This window comes from Salmo salar, chromosome 09 (assembly GCF_965601325.2).
Source record: "Salmo salar chromosome 09, fSalSal1, whole genome shotgun sequence".
NCBI classification, from domain to species: Eukaryota; Metazoa; Chordata; class Actinopteri; order Salmoniformes; family Salmonidae; genus Salmo; species Salmo salar.
Window position 1 is genome coordinate 10686852 of NC_138299.1, and position 19237 is coordinate 10706088.

Below are 19237 nucleotides of genomic sequence, written 5' to 3' on the forward strand. Positions count from 1 at the left end.
TGTATCCTTTTCCCTCTCGCTCTCATCCAACACTTCTCACTCTCCCCCTACTCGGATGGTATTGCGCCGTCCCAACCTTCGCTCTCTCTCTCCCGCTACTCTCTCCTCTTCCATCCTATCATCTCTTCCCTCTGCTCAAACCTTCTCCAACCTATCTCCTGATTCTGCCTCTTCAACCCTCCTCTCCTCCCTCTCTGCATCCTTTGATTTCCTCTGTCCCCTATCCTCCAGGCCGGCTCGGTCCTCCCCTCCTGCTCCGTGGCTCGACGACTCACTGCGAGCTCACAGAACAGGGCTCCGGGCAGCCGAGCGGAAATGGAGGAAAACTCGCCTCCCTGCGGACCTGGCATCCTTTCACTCCCTCCTCTCTACATTTTCCTCTTCTGTCTCTGCTGCTAAAGCCACCTTCTACCACTCTAAACTCCAAGCATCTGCCTCTAACCCTAGGAAGCTCTTTGCTACCTTCTCCTCCCTCCTTAATCCTCCTCCCCCTCCCCCCCCCCCCTCCTCCCTCTCTGCGGATGACTTCGTCAACCATTTTGAAAAGAAGGTTGACGACATCCGATCCTCGTTTGCTAAGTCAAACGACACTGCTGGTCCTGCTCACACTGCCCTACCCTGTGCTTTGACCTCTTTCTCCCCTCTCTCTCCAGATGAACTCTCGCGTCTTGTGACGGCCGGCCGCCCAACAACCTGCCCACTTGACCCTATCCCCTCCTCTCTTCTCCAGACCATTTCCGGAGACCTTCTCCCCTACCTCACCTCGCTCATCAACGCATCCTTGACCGCTGGCTACGTCCCTTCCGTCTTCAAGAGAGCGAGAGTTGCACCCCTTCTGAAAAAACCTACACTCGATCCCTCCGATGTCAACAACTACAGGCCAGTATCCCTTCTTTCCTTTCTCTCCAAAACTCTTGAACGCGCCGTGCTTGGCCAGCTCTCTTGCTATCTCTCTCAGAATGACCTTCTTGATCCTAATCAGTCAGGTTTCAAGACTGGGCATTCAACTGAGACTGCTCTTCTCTGTGTCACGGAGGCTCTCCGCACTGCTAAAGCTAACTCTCTCTCCTCTGCTCTCATCCTTCTAGACCTATCTGCTGCCTTTGATACCGTGAACCATCAGATCCTCCTCTCCACCCTCTCCGAGCTGGGCATCTCCGGCACCGCGCACGCTTGGATTGCGTCCTACCTGACAGGTCGCTCCTACCAGGTGGCGTGGCGAGAATCTGTCTCCGCACCACGTGCTCTCACCACTGGTGTCCCCCAGGGCTCTGTTCTTGGCCCACTCCTATTCTCGCTATACACCAAGTCACTTGGCTCTGTCATATCCTCACATGGTCTCTCATATCATTGCTATGCAGACGACACACAATTAATCTTCTCCTTTCCCCCTTCTGACAACCAGGTGGCGAATCGCATCTCTGCATGTCTGGCAGACATATCAGTGTGGATGACGGATCACCACCTCAAGCTGAACCTCGGCAAGACGGAGCTGCTCTTCCTCCCGGGGAAGGACTGCCCGTTCCATGATCTCGCCATCACGGTTGACAACTCCCTTGTGTCCTCCTCCCAGAGTGCTAAGAGCCTTGGCGTGACCCTGGACAACACCCTGTCGTTCTCCACCAACATCAAGGCGGTGACCCGATCCTGTAGGTTCATGCTCTACAACATTCGCAGAGTACGACCCTGCCTCACACAGGAAGCGGCGCAGGTCCTAATCCAGGCACTTGTCATCTCCCGTCTGGATTACTGCAACTCGCTGTTGGCTGGGCTCCCTGCCTGTGCCATTAAACCCCTACAACTCATCCAGAACGCCGCAGCCCGTCTGGTGTTCAACCTTCCCAAGTTCTCTCACGTCACCCCGCTCCTCCGCTCTCTCCACTGGCTTCCAGTCGAAGCTCGCATCCGCTACAAGACCATGGTGCTTGCCTACGGAGCTGTGAGGGGAACGGCACCTCCGTACCTTCAGGCTCTGATCAGGCCCTACACCCAAACAAGGGCACTCCGTTCATCCACCTCTGGCCTGCTCGCCTCCCTACCTCTGAGGAAGCACAGTTCCCGCTCAGCCCAGTCAAAACTGGTCGCTGCTCTGGCACCCCAATGGTGGAACAAGCTCCCTCACGACGCCAGGACAGCGGAGTCAATCACCACCTTCCGGAGACACCTGAAACCCCACCTCTTCAAGGAATACCTGGGATAGGATAAAGTAATCCTTCTAACCCCCCCCTTAAAAGATTTAGATGCACTATTGTAAAGTGGTTGTTCCACTGGATATTATAGGTGAATGCACCAATTTGTAAGTCGCTCTGGATAAGAGCGTCTGCTAAATGACTAAAATGTAAAATGTAAATCTTAAGCAAATTAATACATTTTCTAATCTATTCAATACATTTAGTTGATTTCCTACAAAATTCAATAAAAATGTATTATTTTGTTGACTTCCGATGTAATGTCTGGATTACGTGATACCGTCAGCGTTCTCCGCAGATTTTATAGGGCCCTAAATGTGCAGTCGAAGGAAGTCAGTGCAAACTCATGTCGTGGGGGCGATTTCATGCACTCACAGTTTCTGAAAAGTGAGAGTGCTCTGTCAAGGGCTGTATCTCTCATCATGTCTTGTATGAGCCTTAAAAAGACAGGGCTTCAAGTTAATCATGTCTCTGTATGTCACGCTAAGGCACCCAGAAGCTGGAGATTTCCACTCCAATCTCCACAACACTCACACATACACACACCTCTCCTTGCCTCTCCGTTTGGTCCCTAGTGGCAACTCCTAGTCAGCAGTCAGACACAGAAAGAGATTGCATCTTTTCCTTCTAAAGCCAGTCCTTGCATTATGTTTCACATTGAAGCTTACAGTACAGGTACAATATGCATCGCATAGAGACTTACAGAGTGCTGTCCCGCATATTAAACCAGTAAAATAGTTTAGGAGCTGCTCTTGGGGAATTTGACTTTGCACTATGACAAGTTGATAAACTGAATGTGTGAAACAGGCTGGGAGAAATGTCCTGTTTCACTGGTCTGGCATCTAAATATACTGCAATATCAAGATATATTTTGGGCGTATGAAAGAGCTCCAACATAGAATGAAATATAACATAGCAATATATATGTGCTTCACAGCCTACTGCAGAAGAAATACACAAGACATGTCTAATAATAATAATAATATGGAGTAAGGTGACAATGGTTTGGCATCGGCACCCACCTATGCAGTCCTGGTTGTCGACATAATGAACTTCATTGACTCCCAGTCCTTCCCTCTGATATAGCTCTTGCTCCTGCAGAAAGAATGGTAAGTCAACACTAAAGTAATAAGATGTTGCTCCTAACCAGTTTTACCGGGTCAGATCTTTTTTCATCCTCCTAATGGTTAGTGTGTAATCTGATCCTAGATGTGTCAACAATCATGACTTACTGAATCAAGTACACAAACCCCTTTCCAAAATTGATTAAAAAAAAATAATGTAAACATGCTTCTCTGGGTAATTTCAGGCCAACAAACACAAATATCTCTACACTCCAATGTGATTCAAACACCATGAAATCCCTTAATTTAAATTTTGATCATTAATTGGAGACCTTAAAAATGAATGAATAAAACAAGAGCTCCCAGAAGAGAAACCCTGTCATCTCCACAGAGAGAAAGATTACCATTCTAATGAGTGTAACGTGTGGACTGACTCTTGCAGGGAGAAGAGTGTGTTCGGTGTGTGTGAGTCCTCTTTAGTGTTGCATGGTATACCGAAACTTCAGTACTTTGTTGATACCCCCTCCAAAAAAGGACCATGCATATAGCCAAAAAAAGCGACTTACAGTAGTGAATGCATACATTTCATACATTTTTTGTTCCGTACTGGTCCCCCGTGGGAATCGAACCCACAACCCTGGTGTTGCAAACACCATGCTCTACCAACTGAGCCACACGGGACTAAATGGATATGCTTCTTAATAAAAACCTATTTGAAACAAGCCATTACACTTCATTATTATCATGGTATTTTAAATGATTAAATATTCATCAGCAAATGAAGAAATGCCAGGTTGAAGAGGATCTGTTGCATTTTTGTATTGACAACATTAAGAGAGTCCAATTAAAGATATGCCTACCTTGTCCGTTGGCTTTTCTGCATATATATCAATGCACAAAACCATTAAAACGAAGTCTGATGGGTTCTCACATTTTCCCCAAAATATTCACATATCACAAACCCTGCTGCTGAGGTCATTCGACCGTTCTTCAAAGGGAAGACGCCGTAATGAGAAAGATAATGTAGCCTAAGCTACTGATAATAGGCCATTTACCAGATTAAATCATGACAGGAGTGTTTGATTCTTATTAAAGAGATGGAGCCCAGACAGACTACTTTAGGAAACTTTCTGGCTGGACATATAGGCCTGTAGAAAGAATCAGCGAACTCACACACAGCACACCTCAGTAAAAGTGCCCGTCAATCAAAGCCACCAGTGTATGTCAGACACAAGAGCAAATATTTCTCCTTTCCTTAAAACATATTAAAAAACCTAGGCCTATCTTATGCTTTCCGAAGATAATGAATTGACAAGGAATGTATGAAGGGGAGAGCTATGCTATAATATGAAGATGATACTGACAATAATTCAAACATGTCCACAGCCTATTTATCAGCGACGCTGATTATCGAGGGGGATTGTGTTGGAAAGCTTTTTCAAATACTGTGTGTTTAAAGACTTGACTTACTGTGTGAGGTGAATAAGAAATTACTTAAAAGACCAGCTGGGCAGGTACTTCAATGGGTGCTCAGGCGCAAGCGCTCCGTCAACATTAAGAGGACAAAGAAACCAGCCACACGCTCATTGTTCACATGGAGGGCGTATATGATGAATGAAATAAATCAAAACTTGTTTCTCACAAGTGTAGCAGGCTGTGAGCAAATAACATTTACACTCCGAGAATAAGAACAGTAAATGACTGTAATTAATACACGCATTACCAGAAATGAATGTTACCAAATGACATGGATTAACGGTAAATTGCCTGTTTTATAAAAAGGTAGGTTACCACATGGGCATTCACAAAACTGCATTGCGGGCTGACACTGTATAGCCCAGGCTACTATTCTACTTTGTGGGGATAGGAGGGCGGCATTTTTATTTTGTCTCGCCTAGTGTGACATATCGGCCAGGACCGGGGGTATGATCAGCGTTGATTAGTCTATAAATTAAGAAAAGGTTCCGTATCAAATTATACCATGCCAGGTTGGAGAGGATTGGCGCATTTTCCATTCGACACATTATAGGCCTCAGAGCCAGAACAACCTTGTCGATTGCTGTTGAATAATTAATCAATAGTCAGATGCATCCAACCTTCTTTAAAAGACAGATTTATTTATTTACCAGCAAGCAATACAAATGTGCATTGTATAAAATAAAGTCCACACATCAAACTATAAAAAATAAATAATTAAGTGCCATAGCCTATTGTGCTCTACACCTCCGCACATCATCAGTTAGAAAGTGGAGGAGATGTAGAAAGTTTAATAGACTAAGTTAGCAAAACAATTTCTTACATTAGGTAAAGTTTATCTACATGAAAGTAAAGTTAATAAAAATAAAACCTAAAATGAATGTAGGCCTATTTAAGCGGTTTTGACGGTTAATTAGTAAACACTCCCGTTATTAGGTAAAGTTTATATACATGAAAGTAAAGTTAATACAAATAAAAACTAAAATGAATGTAGGCCTAAACGGTTTTGACAGTTATTATATTTTCCTGACGGTCTTCATCCATCAGTTACACGGTTATTCAATTACCGTTTACTGCATTTGTAAAATTTGACACACTCACAATTGAAATTTGACACACTCGCAATAGCAATGTAAAACTGGGATCCCCCTCTTTTTTAAACAAAGGCCAAACTGCTTTCAAAAGTGTTTTCCCACGATTGCATTAAGAATTGTTGTGCATTGACTGCTTGTCCGATGGCTCTCAGGACTCGAATGCGCCTCGAGAGGAATATTTATCTTGCATACAACAGTTAAATGCAGTGCATTCGGAAAGTACTCAGACCCCTTGACTTTTTCCACATTTTGTTACATTACAGTCTTATTCTAAAATGGAATAAATCATTTTTTCCCCTCAATCTACACACAATACCCCATAATGACAAAGCAAAAAAAGTTTAAAATAATTTTGCGCAAATTTTTCAAATATAACTGAAATATCACATTTAAGTAACTATTCAGAACCTTTACTCAGTACTTTGTTGAAGTACCTATGGCAGAGATTACAGCCTCGAGTCATCTTGGGTTATGACGCTACAAGCTTGGCACAACTGTATTTGGGGAGTTTCTCCCATTCTTCTTTGCAGATCCTCTCAAGCTCTGTTAGCTCTGTTACCACCACCATGCCTCACCGTAAGGATAGTGCCAGGTTTCCTCCAGACGTGACACTTGGCATTCAGGCCAAAGGGTTCAATCTTAGTTTCATCAGACCAGAGAATATTGTTTATCATGGTCAGAGTCCTTTAGGTGCCTTTTGGCAAACACTAAGCGGGCTGTCATGTGCTTCTGTCTGGCCACTACCATAAAGGCCTGATTGGTAGAGTGCTGCAGAGATGGTTGTCCTTCTGGAAGGTTCTCCCATCTCCACAGAAGAACTCTGGAGCTCTGTCAGAGTGACCATCAGGTTCTTTGTCACATCCCTGACCAAGGCCCTACTCTGCCAATTGCTCAATTTGGCTGGGCATTCAGCTCTAGGAAGAGTCCTGGTGGTTCCAAAATTCTTCCATTTAAGAATGATGGAGGCCACTGTGTTCTTGGGGACCTTCAATGCTGCAAAAATGTTTTGGTACCGTTCCCCAGATCTGTGCCTAGACACAATCCTGTCTCGGAGCTCTACGGACAATTCCTTCAACCTCATGGCTTGGTTTATGCTCTGACATGCACTGTCAACTGTGTGACCTTATATACAGTGGGGGGAAAAAGTATTTGATCCTCTGCTGATTTTGTACGTTTGCCCACTGATAAAGAAAGGATCAGTCTATAATTTTAATGGTAGGTTTATTTGAACAGTGAGAGACAGAATAACAACAAAAATATCCAGAAAAACGCATGTCAAAAATGTTATAAATTGATTTGCATTTTAATGAGGGAAATAAGAATTTGACCCCCTCTCAATCAGAAAGATTTCTGTCTCCCAGGTGTCTTTTATGCAGGTAATGAGCTGAGATTAGGAGCACACTCTTAAAGGGAGTGCTCCTAACCGCAGCTTGTTACCTGTAAAAAAGACACCTGTCCACAGAAGCAATCAATCAATCAATCAGATCAATCAATCAATCAGAGCTCTCCAAGGATGTCAGGGACAAGATTGTAGACCTACACAAGGCTGGAATGGGCTACAAGACCATCGCCAAGCAGCTTGGTGAGAAGGTGACAACATTTGGTGTGATTATTCGCAAATGGAAGAAACACAAAAGAACTGTCAATATCCCTCGGCCTGGGGCTCCATGCAAGATCTCACCTCGTGGGGTTGCAATGATCATGAGAACGGTGAGGAATCAGCCCAGAACTTCACGGGAGGATCTTGTCAATGATCTCAAGGCAGCTGGGACCATAGTCACCAAGAAAACAATTGGTAACACACTACGCCGTGAAGGACTGAAATCCTGCAGCGCCCGCAAGGTCCCCCTGCTCAAGAATACATATACATGCCCGTCTGAAGTTTGCCAATGAACATCTGAATGATTCAGAGGACAACTGGTGAAAGTGTTGTGGTCAGATGAGACCAAAATGGAGCTCTTTGGCATCAACTCAACTCGCCGTGATTGGAGGAGGTGGAATGCTGCCAATGACCCCAAGAACACCATCTCCACCGTCAAACATGGAGGTGGAAACATTATGCTTTGGGGGTGTTTTTCTGCTAAGGGGACAGGACAACTTCACCGCATCATTTGACGGGGCCATGTACCGTCAAATCTTGGGTGAGAACCTCCTTCCCTCAGCCAGGGCATTGAAAATGGGTCGTGGATCGGTATTCCAGCATGACAATGACCCAAAACACACAGCCAAGGCAACAAAGGAGTGGCTCAAGAAGAAGCACATTAAGGTCCTGGAGTGGCCTAGCCAGTCTCCAGACCGTAATCCCATAGAAAATCTGTGGAGGGAGCTGAAGGTTCGAGTTGTCAAATGTCAGTCTCGAAACCTTAATGACTTGGAGAAGATCTGCAAAGAGGAGTGGGACAAAATCCCTCCTGAGATGTGTGCAAACCTGGTGGCCAACTACAAGAAACGTCTGACCTCTGTGATTGCCACCAAGTACTAAGTCATGTTTTGCAGAGGGGTCAAATTCTTATTTCCCTCATTAAAATGCAAATAATTTTTTACATGCGTTTTTCTGGATTTTTTGTTGTTGTTATTCTGTCTCTCACTGTTCAAATAAACCTACCATTAAAATTATAGACTGATCATTTCTTTGTAACTGGGCAAACGTACAAAATCAGCAGGGGATCAAATACTTTCCCCCCCCACTGTAGACAGTTGTGTGCCTTTCCAAATCATGTCCAAACAACTGAATTTACCACAGGTAGACTCCATTCAAGTTGTAGAAACATCTCAAGGATGATCAATGGAAACAGGATGCACCTTAGCTTAATTTTGAGTCTCATAGCAAAGGGTCTGAAGGCTTATGTAAATAAGCTATTTCTGGTTTTTATTTAAAAAAAACTGTTTTCTCTTTGTCATGATGGGGTATTGTGTGTAGATTGGTGAGGGGAAAAAAATGTGTATACATTTTAGAATAAGGCTGTAGGTAAACTATTCTACTATGCGGTTGTCTGATTTTGTATTAACAACATTACATGGCAAAAATAGTAGCACTGAAAAGTTACATCCTAAATGTTATAATACAGGCTTTGAATTACTTTGCCAGCAGCTACAGTATGTTACACACCGCTGTCTGAGTTGAGCGCAGCTGTTTTGAGCATTATAGAGGACAGACTATTTCATTCCCTTCCTCTGAACATCGGCGTGTCATCAACAATCGTGCATGTCAGTTCAGTGCACACAGTATAACAGACAAAATAAAATATTTGAGAATACAGTTATTTTGGAATATATTTCATAGAACAGATATGCTTCTGTCTGTATTAGGCTATACCATCTCCAAACCGGATCTACACTGATCTCAAAAAAGACCTCTCCTGAATCCATTACGGAGAACTTTAACCCCTCGCTAGAGCTTTCTGGGCTGCATTGTTAGCTCCTCACTCATGCTGAGTTAGCACACTTGAATACTGCAACAATGCATGTAGAAATGTTTAAACTGTTAATTACTGTTTGCAAAACAATGTCCATACAGGCTAGAACAGTTTTTCTTTTTGTAGGCAAATTTTCCTTGCTAGCTTACAGCTGAAGCAAGATCAATTCACTACCCTAGTACTTTTTGTGATAATTTGCAAACGATAATGCAAAATATGCTGATTTCAAAGCTGATTCTCACCAAAAACGTTATTAATTCGCTTCGTCTCCCTCGCCACCAAAAGCTTATTCACTTTTTCACCTATCTGGTTTCCACTAGATTCCAGAGCCACAAAGTCAGATTCCACAGCCACATCTGCCTCGCAAATGATGTCATTACATTCTTAAAGAGACAGCGCAAACTTTTATAAAAGAAGAGATTCATTCTTGAAAGGAAATGTTGTTAAGCAGTACAATAAAATAATCTGTTCTCCTAGCAGTCGCCAATAAAATAAGTCCTAAATGGTAGGGATTATTTGTCATCTGTAGCCCCTGAAATCAGCTAAACAAGCTCAATAACTCAATGAATGCACACACTCCTATTGAATAATATGCATTCACCTGTATTGTGAATAGACCAAGGCTACATCTTGATTTACCCAGTTAATCAATAGAGATTTATCTTTCAAATAAATGATTACCATTGTCGTTTTGTAGTTAGATTGGTAAAAACAAAGTCAAATTGATTGTATGATTATATAATTAATTCATTAATGCATACATGGCTTCCTTAAAAAAAAAAAAACACTAAACCTGGTATCAAAGTCAAAATTCTGGTATCGTGACAACACTAGCGAGCCACCTCCACACCCCCAGACTTCACTCTCACTCACCTCTTTCAGGATGCGCTCGTTGAAGAACTGCTGCAGCTTCTCGTTGCAGTAGTTGATGCAGAACTGCTCAAAGCTGTTGTGTTCAAAATATTCTGAGGGGGGTGAGAAGCAATTTGAAAGTGAAAATGATCTGCCACGTCTGAAGTGGGAATGAATAATGCTCATCTTCAGGCAGTTACTGGTACTGAATATATCAAATTATGTCAGTAAAGATTTTAGAACATGACGAGAAAAAGAGTTTATGTGAGGACATGAAGGAAACAAACACCTACAAGATAAATTAACGGAAATATGGCTAGATTGTTTCTCGGTCTGCCTGTGAGTCTAACTTACAGAGAAACAGACAAACTGTCAGACAAACTCACTGCTCTAGGCCGACTTACCAAAGCCGGCGATATCCAGCACCCCGATGAAGTTGGAGGAGGTTTTGAAGGGGAAGCACTGGTTGACCCTCCTGACCACGTGATCGAAGAGGCAGCTGTACACGGCCTTGGCCAGGGCGTCCCGGGCGTTGTTCGCCTGTTCCACCCTCAGAGGCACCCTGGGGGGAAAAAACTAAGTGAGAGGCCGAAACTGGGACACTGGGCTACTCTTTAATTTGAAAAAAAAAAAGCATTTTTAATCAATACAGCCATAGGTAAGGAGGTCAAAAGACAAGCCATTAGAAGAAGTGACTGTACTCCCTGAACCCTGGCTGACTAATTGTCCTAGCACTCTCCCCAACACCATTTGGCTTCAATTATTCAAAGGGGTTGATGATTATGAACAAAGTGGTGTTCTTCTGAAGTGAGCAAGTTCAGCTATGGTGTAGCACTCCTTCCTGCACTCAGTCTCATGGCTGGTAGCTACACTGTGGACTGGAATACTCATCAAAATTCAAACATTCCAAAAGTATTCTGCTCTCCGTTTTTTTTCTGGACAGGCATCGAGCTGAAGCAGCAGGTTCAGAGCAAACCTTTAACGTTTGAAGTTACTGTAGGTGCCATTACTGCTCACTTTCCCCACCCCATATTCTCATCTATAATCTATTCATGTTCAGTCTCATGTTTTATTATCACCTGAAACAATGTATTTATGCGATCTCTGACGAGAGACAGGCTCTCCATCATTTTGCATTACAAATACTACACTTGACTGTTCAGTAGCGGGGCAAGACTCCGTGAAGATGACGTACGGCATAATCAAATAAGCCACGATGTAAATGGGGCATTAGTCTTTAAAAGTATAAAAGTGCAGCAGCAGTAGAGATAGTTTAATGCTGCATTCAGACGAGGGAAGCAAAAACCGTCATATCAGTCGGCATAGCGGGACAAGAAAGCAAGAAAGATGGTGATGGCAAAAGTAAGCCAGCACGACGGTATGCATTGCTATAGTGATTTCAGTAAACAAAACTGTGCAAATCAACATCCGGTAGAAAACAACACTACGGCAGACGGCAAAAGTCAAACATTTTTAACTCTGGCGGCAAGTCCCATCTATCGTGGCGGCTGATGGCATTCACCGCCAGCCTCAACGTCATTTACCGTCGTGCTCTCATCGAAAACAATGACTTCGGGTTTTCCGTCTACCTCATACCATCTAAACGCAGCATTAGAGGTAGTCTTACTTGATAACTGTTCCTTTGGCGCCCCCTGCTGTGGTGAGCATGACCCTGGTGGTGAGGCTGACTCTCAGGTCCTCCTGGTCTAGGCCCAGCAAGTCAGCACAGTAGGCCAGCTTCTGACTAGACTGGTTCATCAGGATGCAGCCGCCTGGAAACACACACACCACGCGCACGCACCACGCACACCCCCCCAAAAATTATTGGTGCACACAAAAAGAAAATGGAGCAACGTCCATTATGCCCCCTCAATTGGATTTGATGGATTTTAGTACTTTCTTTCTCCTGCCAAATGCTTGAATACAGCCATACTGGGAATACACGCCACACATTCTGCAGAAGAAGTACTGTCTTTGTCACAGGCAGTGAAGTAGTAATGTACTTTTGAAGGGCAGAGACAGACAGATGGTCTGAGAGAGGGAAATTAACTGTCAACATGTAACCATTTCAACGGAGAGTGAGCACCTAGCGACGTTCCAGGTAATATCTGCTCTCGAGGCAGCAATCGATTACATCATCCATCTCAAGATAAGCTTGAATCATCACTTTTCTTATATGACAGATGTATTGCATCACTCTTGTGCAGCTGGTAGGAGAGTGGATTCAGAGTCCTTTTCAATGGGTGAACTTCAAAAGTGGGACAGAATGTGTCAGCCAGGGGTGGGGAGTAGACCTCCTGCCACGTTATAGAAACTAAACAAGGGATTCAATGTTGTCAGAACAATAAAAGGACCAATAAGCCCCATTGAGTGTATGCAGATGAGTGCTTGTGCACACACACACACACACACACACACACACGTCTGTATGCTCATGTATCTGCGTAAGTGTGTGTACATTCTAATACTCCAGAGAGCTACACTAAGAGAGAGACGTTAGTTATGTAACTTGATTTACCCGATGTACTCCCGGTTTCCTCAAAGTCAATGTTGCCCAGGTGCAGCACCCCGGCCACCACCCTGAACAGGTCCAGCTTCTCCGTGTCATCCAGGCCAATCTTCTTCATGGCGCCGCACATCCTGTTGAAGTCTCCCTGGTCGTCCAATAGAGGGTCCTTCAGGGCACCCAGCTTCACATGCTGGAGGACGGAGAGACAGGAGAGTCAGGATACTACACCTAGGCCCGTATTCACAGAGAGTCTCAAAGTAGGAGTGCTGAACTAGGATCAGTTTCGCCTTTTAGATTATACTGAATATGATTATGGACAGGGTGACCTGATCCTCGATCAGCACTCTTTGTGAATACAGGCCCTGTGCTAGCTAAAGTCAAGAGTCTTTCCAGTGCCATCGTGTGACCCGACTAGGAAAAACTCCTGGCCTCCCTTCTAGGCTGTCATTTTTCATGTGAGAGCCATCACACACACACACACACCACACCTTCCTACAGTAGGAACAAGACTGCCGTGCTACAGTAGCCTTGACTGACCTAGCGTCAAATGCTACGTCTCACCCCTAATATCAGAAATTAGAAATCCACCACTGACAGATAAAAGCAGAGGCATAGATAAGTACAGTGGATTTGTGGTTTCTGGTTTGAATGAAGGCTGGCAGACTTCAAAGTAGAGGCACACTAAAGCGAATGTCACAGTGTGATGTTGTTCCAACACGACTTCACTTCCGTGAGATTTTGGTTGTTGGATTTCCCCTGACCAGTCATAAGTGTGTGTCTGTAACAGTATCTCCTTAGATGGATAATTCACCACACTGTGACATTCTGAGCCTGACAGAAGCTGGATAAAGAAAAATCCCATGCACATTGATAAAGAAGCATGCTCTGCATAGCTCCTGTTTGCACTACAATCTCAAGCATGGAGTTTACATAGTGAGCAAAACAAAGAGTGTCTTCTAAGGAAAGCATCATCACCTCATCATCCTGCATTACATAGACATGAGGCAGGGCAAAGAGACGTGCAAGCTTTATTAGTTACACCGCAACTGTCATGAGATCATTGCTCTCTCAACACACTGAATAGAAGCTGTGAAAAGGTACATTTGGTTCATTGTTAAAATGGTAAATTCATAGGCCTGTTTAAATTTGTCAATTTACACATAGCCTACAACAGATTTGCCAGACTTTCACCTAAGCCAAAGCACCGGAAGTTATTTATTTCTAAATACAATCCTTGATACAGTTTGGCATGAATACTTCCTATACCCTATATCTAAGGTTGGGCGATGTCAACCTTTGTCCTATTGTGATTATGTACTCATAAAACCGCAGATATATGATGGTATTGCTCCCTATTGGCCAACCCAAAAAAGTATAATAATGTGAGGGTTTTTAAACTCCGTAGGCCTATAGCGCGAAATTGCATGCTAACAACTGGACGAATCATGACGAAAGATAATGTTGAAAGCCTGGGTAGAGGCTAAGTGCAGGCAAATCTTTTTTAATATTCCTTACTGGTGAAGCTTCAGCATGGAAGAGGTTTGTGTGTGTCTGTCTGTGTCAATGTGGCACACACATGACGGCGCAAAGTGACAGTCAACTGATGAACGGGCTGTCTTGCCGCAGAAAGTTAGGCTATAAATCAAGGGCTAGATAGAAGAAAAGTCTAGACAGTCTTCAGAACTAGATAATAACTGCTATATTTGCATCCTCCTCCTATCTTAATATTGTTTGTTCAATCTCTCATAAAGCTATGATTGAGAATATGCCTAGGCCTATAGACTAAGACTTTCATTCTTGTTCTTTTTGAAAGCGCCAACAACTTCTTAGGATATTTGAATATTTGGGAAATATACTGTTATGAATATCCAGTACATAACTTTAACTAGTCTTGAAGGGCAATTCCACCAATTTCTAACCTTATTTTCATCATATCCAGTACAATACCAGTGTCTACATACAGTACATTCAGAAAGTATTCAGACCCCTTGACTTTTTTCCACATTACAGCCTTATTCTAAAATGGATTAAATACATTTTTTTCCTCATCAATCTAAACACAATTCCCCATAATGACTAAGCAAAAACAGGTTTTTTTGAATTTTAAGCAAATGTATAAAATATTGAAAAACTGAAATACATTATTTACATAAGCATTTAGACCCTTTGCTATGAGACTCGAAATTGTGCTCAGGTGCATCCTGTTTCCATTGATCATCCTTGAGATGTTTCTACAACTTGATTGGAGTCTACCTGTGGTAAATTCAATTGAATGGACATGATTTGGAAAGGCACACACCTGTCTATATAAGGTCACACAGTTGACAGTGCATGTCAGAGCAAAAACCAAGCCATGAGGTTGAAGGAATTGTCCGTAGAGCTCCGAGACAGGATTGTGTTGAGGCACAGATTTGGGGAACGGTACCAAAACATTTCTGCAGCATTGAAGGTTCCCAAGAACACAGTGTCCTCCATCATTCTTAAATGGAAGAAGTTTGGAACCACCAAAACTCTTTCTACAGCTGGCCGCCTGGCCAAACTGAGCAATCGGGGGAGAAGGGCCTTGGTCAGAGAGGTGACCAAAAACCCGATGGTAACTCTAAAAGAGCTCCATAGTTCCTCTGTGGAGATGGGAGAACCTTCCAGAAGGACAACCATCTCTGCAGCACTCCACCAATCAGGCATTTATGGTAGAGTGGCCAGATGAAAGCCACTCCTCGGTAAAAGGCACATGACAGCCCATTTGGTGTTTGCCAAAAGGCACCCAAAGGACTCTCAGACTACGAGAAACAAGATTCTCTGGTCTGATGATTCCCTGAATGCCAAGCATTAAGTCTAGAGGAAACCTGCCACCATCCCTACGGTGAAGCATGGTGGTGGCAGCATGATGCTGTGGGGACGTTTTTGAGCGACAGGGACTGAGACTAGTCAGGATAGAGGGAAAGATGAACTGAGCATTGTCCAAAGAGATTGCAATTTCAGTTTAATCCACCTGAAAAGACAGAACAAATAATACAACAAATATTGTGGTTAAACTCCAATATACTAATTGATTAAAAAAAAACATTTTCGAATAAATATTTAAAAAAGGTATCATTTTAGTGAATGATATCATAAATAGGAATGGTGGAGCTATGTCACACATGCAGCTAACACAGACATGGAAATGTCTGCTCTACACAAAATTACAACCAACTAATTTCAGCGTTACCACAAAAATGGAAGAGGCAAGTAGAAAGGGAAAAAAGTAAGGAACTTGTATGTCGGCCCTGCATTAAAGAACATAAATGGTTAAAGAAAAGTGTGATAAATAAAAATATATACCAATTTCATTTAAGGACCAAAAAACGGACAGCTGTGCCATATAAATGGCTAAATAGTTGGTTAGAGATTTTCGATGTACCCATTCCATGGCACATGGTTTATGAATTGATACGCAAAACAACGCCGGATTCAAAACTGAATTACTATACAAAATTCTTGCAACCAATAGAATGTTATATATATGGGGGATACAACCTTCCGAGCTCTGCAGATTTTGCTGTGAGGAGGCAGAGTCATTAGATCATTTATTTTGGTATTATCCATATGTAGCTCGTTTTTGGTCACCGGGCCAGGGATAGCTGAAGAATTGCAACATTTGCCTAGAACTAATGCTGCAGATAGCAATACTGGGTGATTTAAAAAGCCATAGTCAATCAATCAATAATATAATAATTATTTTAGCAAAAATGTTTATCTTTAATTTGTAATCTGTAGAAGCTATGAGAATAGAAAGATTCAGTACTTTTGTGAAGCATCACAGCACAGTTGAAAAATATATGGCAAATAGAAATCCAAAATGGACGGTGTTAAGAGATAGATGGAAGGGGTTGAATGGAGCTGAAGGGTGGGACTAATAACAAGATAACCAATGTAAAACATACGGGGTCTGTACAATGTATATAGGTTCAGAAATTGTGTGAAATAGCACAGTTACAAATAGAAAACAAAAATCAGAAATAGAAGGACTAAAAATAAACAAAATATAACTATTGTAAAATAGATTGTGTCTGTAAAATGTGTATAAGATGTATAAACTGATGGTAGAAGCCTAAGTGTTATTGTTTATTAGTTTACTCCAATTGGGGGAAGTCCAAAGAGATCCTTGAAGAAAACCTGCTTCAGAGCGCTCAGGACCTCAGACTGGGGCGAAGGTTCACCTTCCAACAGGACAACGACCCTAAGCACACAGCCAAGACAATGCAGGAGTGGCTTCGGGACAAGTCTCTGAATGTCATTGAGTGTCCCAGCCAGAGCCTGGACTTGAACCCGATCTAACATCTCTGGAAAGACCTGGAAATAGCTGGGCAGCGACACTCCCCATTCAACCTTCCAGAGCTTAAGAAGATCTGCAGAGAAGAATGGGAGAAACTCCCCAAATACAGGTGTGCAAAGCTTGTAGCGTCATACCCAAAAAGACTAAAGGCTGTAATCGCTGCCAAGGCTGCTTCAACAAAATACTAAGTAAAGGGTCTGAAAACTTATGTAAATGTGATTTCTAAAAACCTGTTTTTGCTTTGTCATTATGGAGTATTGTGTGCAGATTGAGGGGGGAAAAAACAAATGTAATCTATTTTAGAAGGCTGCAATGTAACAAAATGTGGAAAAAGTCAAGGGGTCTAAATACTTTCCAAATGCACTGTATGTGAAAACGGCGCATTTTTACAAAGAAAGTTATACCCGATTAATATAAAAAAATAAAAACATTTTAAAAACAGTGATTATCAAATACTATGAGATTAGCGGTGACGTGGGGAGCAAGAAAATAACCTCCCTCTGGCTAGAAACCCATTGCAAATTTTTAAAATCTGTGTTTTTCTTCCTTTAATCCTACCCTGTAATCACACAGAGAAGCATTTTTCAGGAACTTTCTTCTTATCTTGTTAACCACGCTCCGTTTTCATATATGTAGACACTGGTATGGTGCTGGAGATAATGAGGTTGAAAAGTGGCAGAATTTCCCTTTAAAGCTTTTATGATAGGTCTAGTAGGAGGATTGGCCAATTGGTTTTCAACCTCGCATGGAGCAATTTTTCCAGCCCCACTTGGATAGTTTCTTTCTTATTAAACTTAAACTTGATTAAACTTGTCATTAGATCGTTCAATAAGATATTGATATTGTTTCTTCTCTGTCGTTATTAGTCCCCTGGCTACATTACGTTTTTAGGCTTTCAAAACTTTTTGAGAAGGAACTCCGATTAATTCATTGTTTAAACGGGAGAAAGCCATGCATGCATAAAATGATGAAAGCCCATAGTTATATTCGTAGCCTAGACTCAAGATAGTTCACAGAAATGACAAAATATTGGTTTCCTTACCCTGAAATCAGACTATGGACAAGGTATTACAGCAATCCAAGCTTTGGTTTAGTTTCCCTGGCACAATTTCCAAATGCTATTGTTTCAGAATTTGTGTTACAAATCCCAAGTCATGGTACCTATATTATAATTTTTCACGCATCATGTTCTAATCATCTATAAGTGACTGTTGAGCTTCACAATACATTTTAGATACTTTCGGAAGGAAGCAAAAAAAAGACATACATATCTTGAAGAAAAACAGTCCTAATGTTGGAAAAACAGCCTTGTCACCCAGAGTCACATTTGTTTATTTTGCAAGCTATAGAACACAATATTTTACAAAAGTAGGTTTTAAAAAGCACCATAGAGTTTAGTCTGCTTCAAGATAAAAATGAATTGCCAAGGAAAATCTGGTATCGTACAGACAACACTACTTTCGGGTTGAATTGGAAATGATGCCTCAAAAATACTAATATTGACTAGATCCCGACCGATTTATCGGGTGACCGATGTTATCGACCGATATTAGCCTTTTACGAATGTAGAATTCTGTGGCAACAGTCCTACAATCGACAAAAACATAGCTAAATACCAATACACTGAAAATGTATCCTATGTTGTTGTTTTCCAGCTGGCTAGCATGAGGCAGCTCAGTCTTCAGAGCCTAGGCACATTTTTTTCTGGAATCAGTGCAGTTTATCCTCCTTTCACTAGAGTAACAGTTTTTCCATTAAAAAATCTTGTCTTAGAGCCTCCCGAGTGGCGCATCGGTCTAAGGCACTGCATCTCAGTGCTTGAGGCGTCACTACAGACCTGGGCTCTATCCTAGGCTGTGCTACAGCCGGCCGCGACCAGGAGACCCATGAGGCAGCGCACAATTGGACCAGCGTCGTCCGGGTTAGCGGAGGGTTTCGCTGGCCGGGATGTCCTTGTCCCATCGCGCACTAGCAACTCCTGTGGCGGGCCGGGCACATGCACGCTGACTTCGGTCGCCAGTTTTACGGTGTTTTCTCCGGCACATTGGTGCGGCTGGCTTCCGGGTTAAGCGAGCAGTGTGTCAAGAAGCAGTGCGGCTTGGCAGGGCCGTGTTTCAGAGGACGCATAGCTCTCGACCTTCACCTCTCCCAAGTCCGTACGGGAGTTGCAGCGATGGGACAAGACTGCAACTACCAATTGGATATCACAAAAAAGGGGTAAAAGTAAAAATTAAATAAATATATGTTAGTACCAGTCAAAAGTTTGGACACACCTATTCATTCCAGGGTTATTTAATTTTTTTTTTTTTTTTTTACTAT

At 42.6% G+C, this 19237-nt stretch overlaps 1 protein-coding gene across 6 annotated transcripts in view; it reads right to left on the reverse strand.

The window, feature by feature from the left end:
- LOC106610693 (unconventional myosin-VI) overlaps nt 1–19237 on the reverse strand; it is a 97800-nt gene that overhangs the window by 35744 nt on the left and 42819 nt on the right. For all 6 annotated transcript variants that reach the window (XM_014210178.3, XM_014210177.3, XM_014210174.3 and 3 more), the window contains exons 11-15: nt 12610–12790; nt 11719–11863; nt 10496–10653; nt 10113–10204; nt 3212–3284 (exon numbers count right to left, since the gene is read on the reverse strand). In XM_014210178.3, the coding sequence (XP_014065653.1) occupies nt 3212–3284; nt 10113–10204; nt 10496–10653; nt 11719–11863; nt 12610–12790 (649 nt within the window). The remainder of the gene's footprint in view (nt 1–3211; nt 3285–10112; nt 10205–10495; nt 10654–11718; nt 11864–12609; nt 12791–19237) is intronic.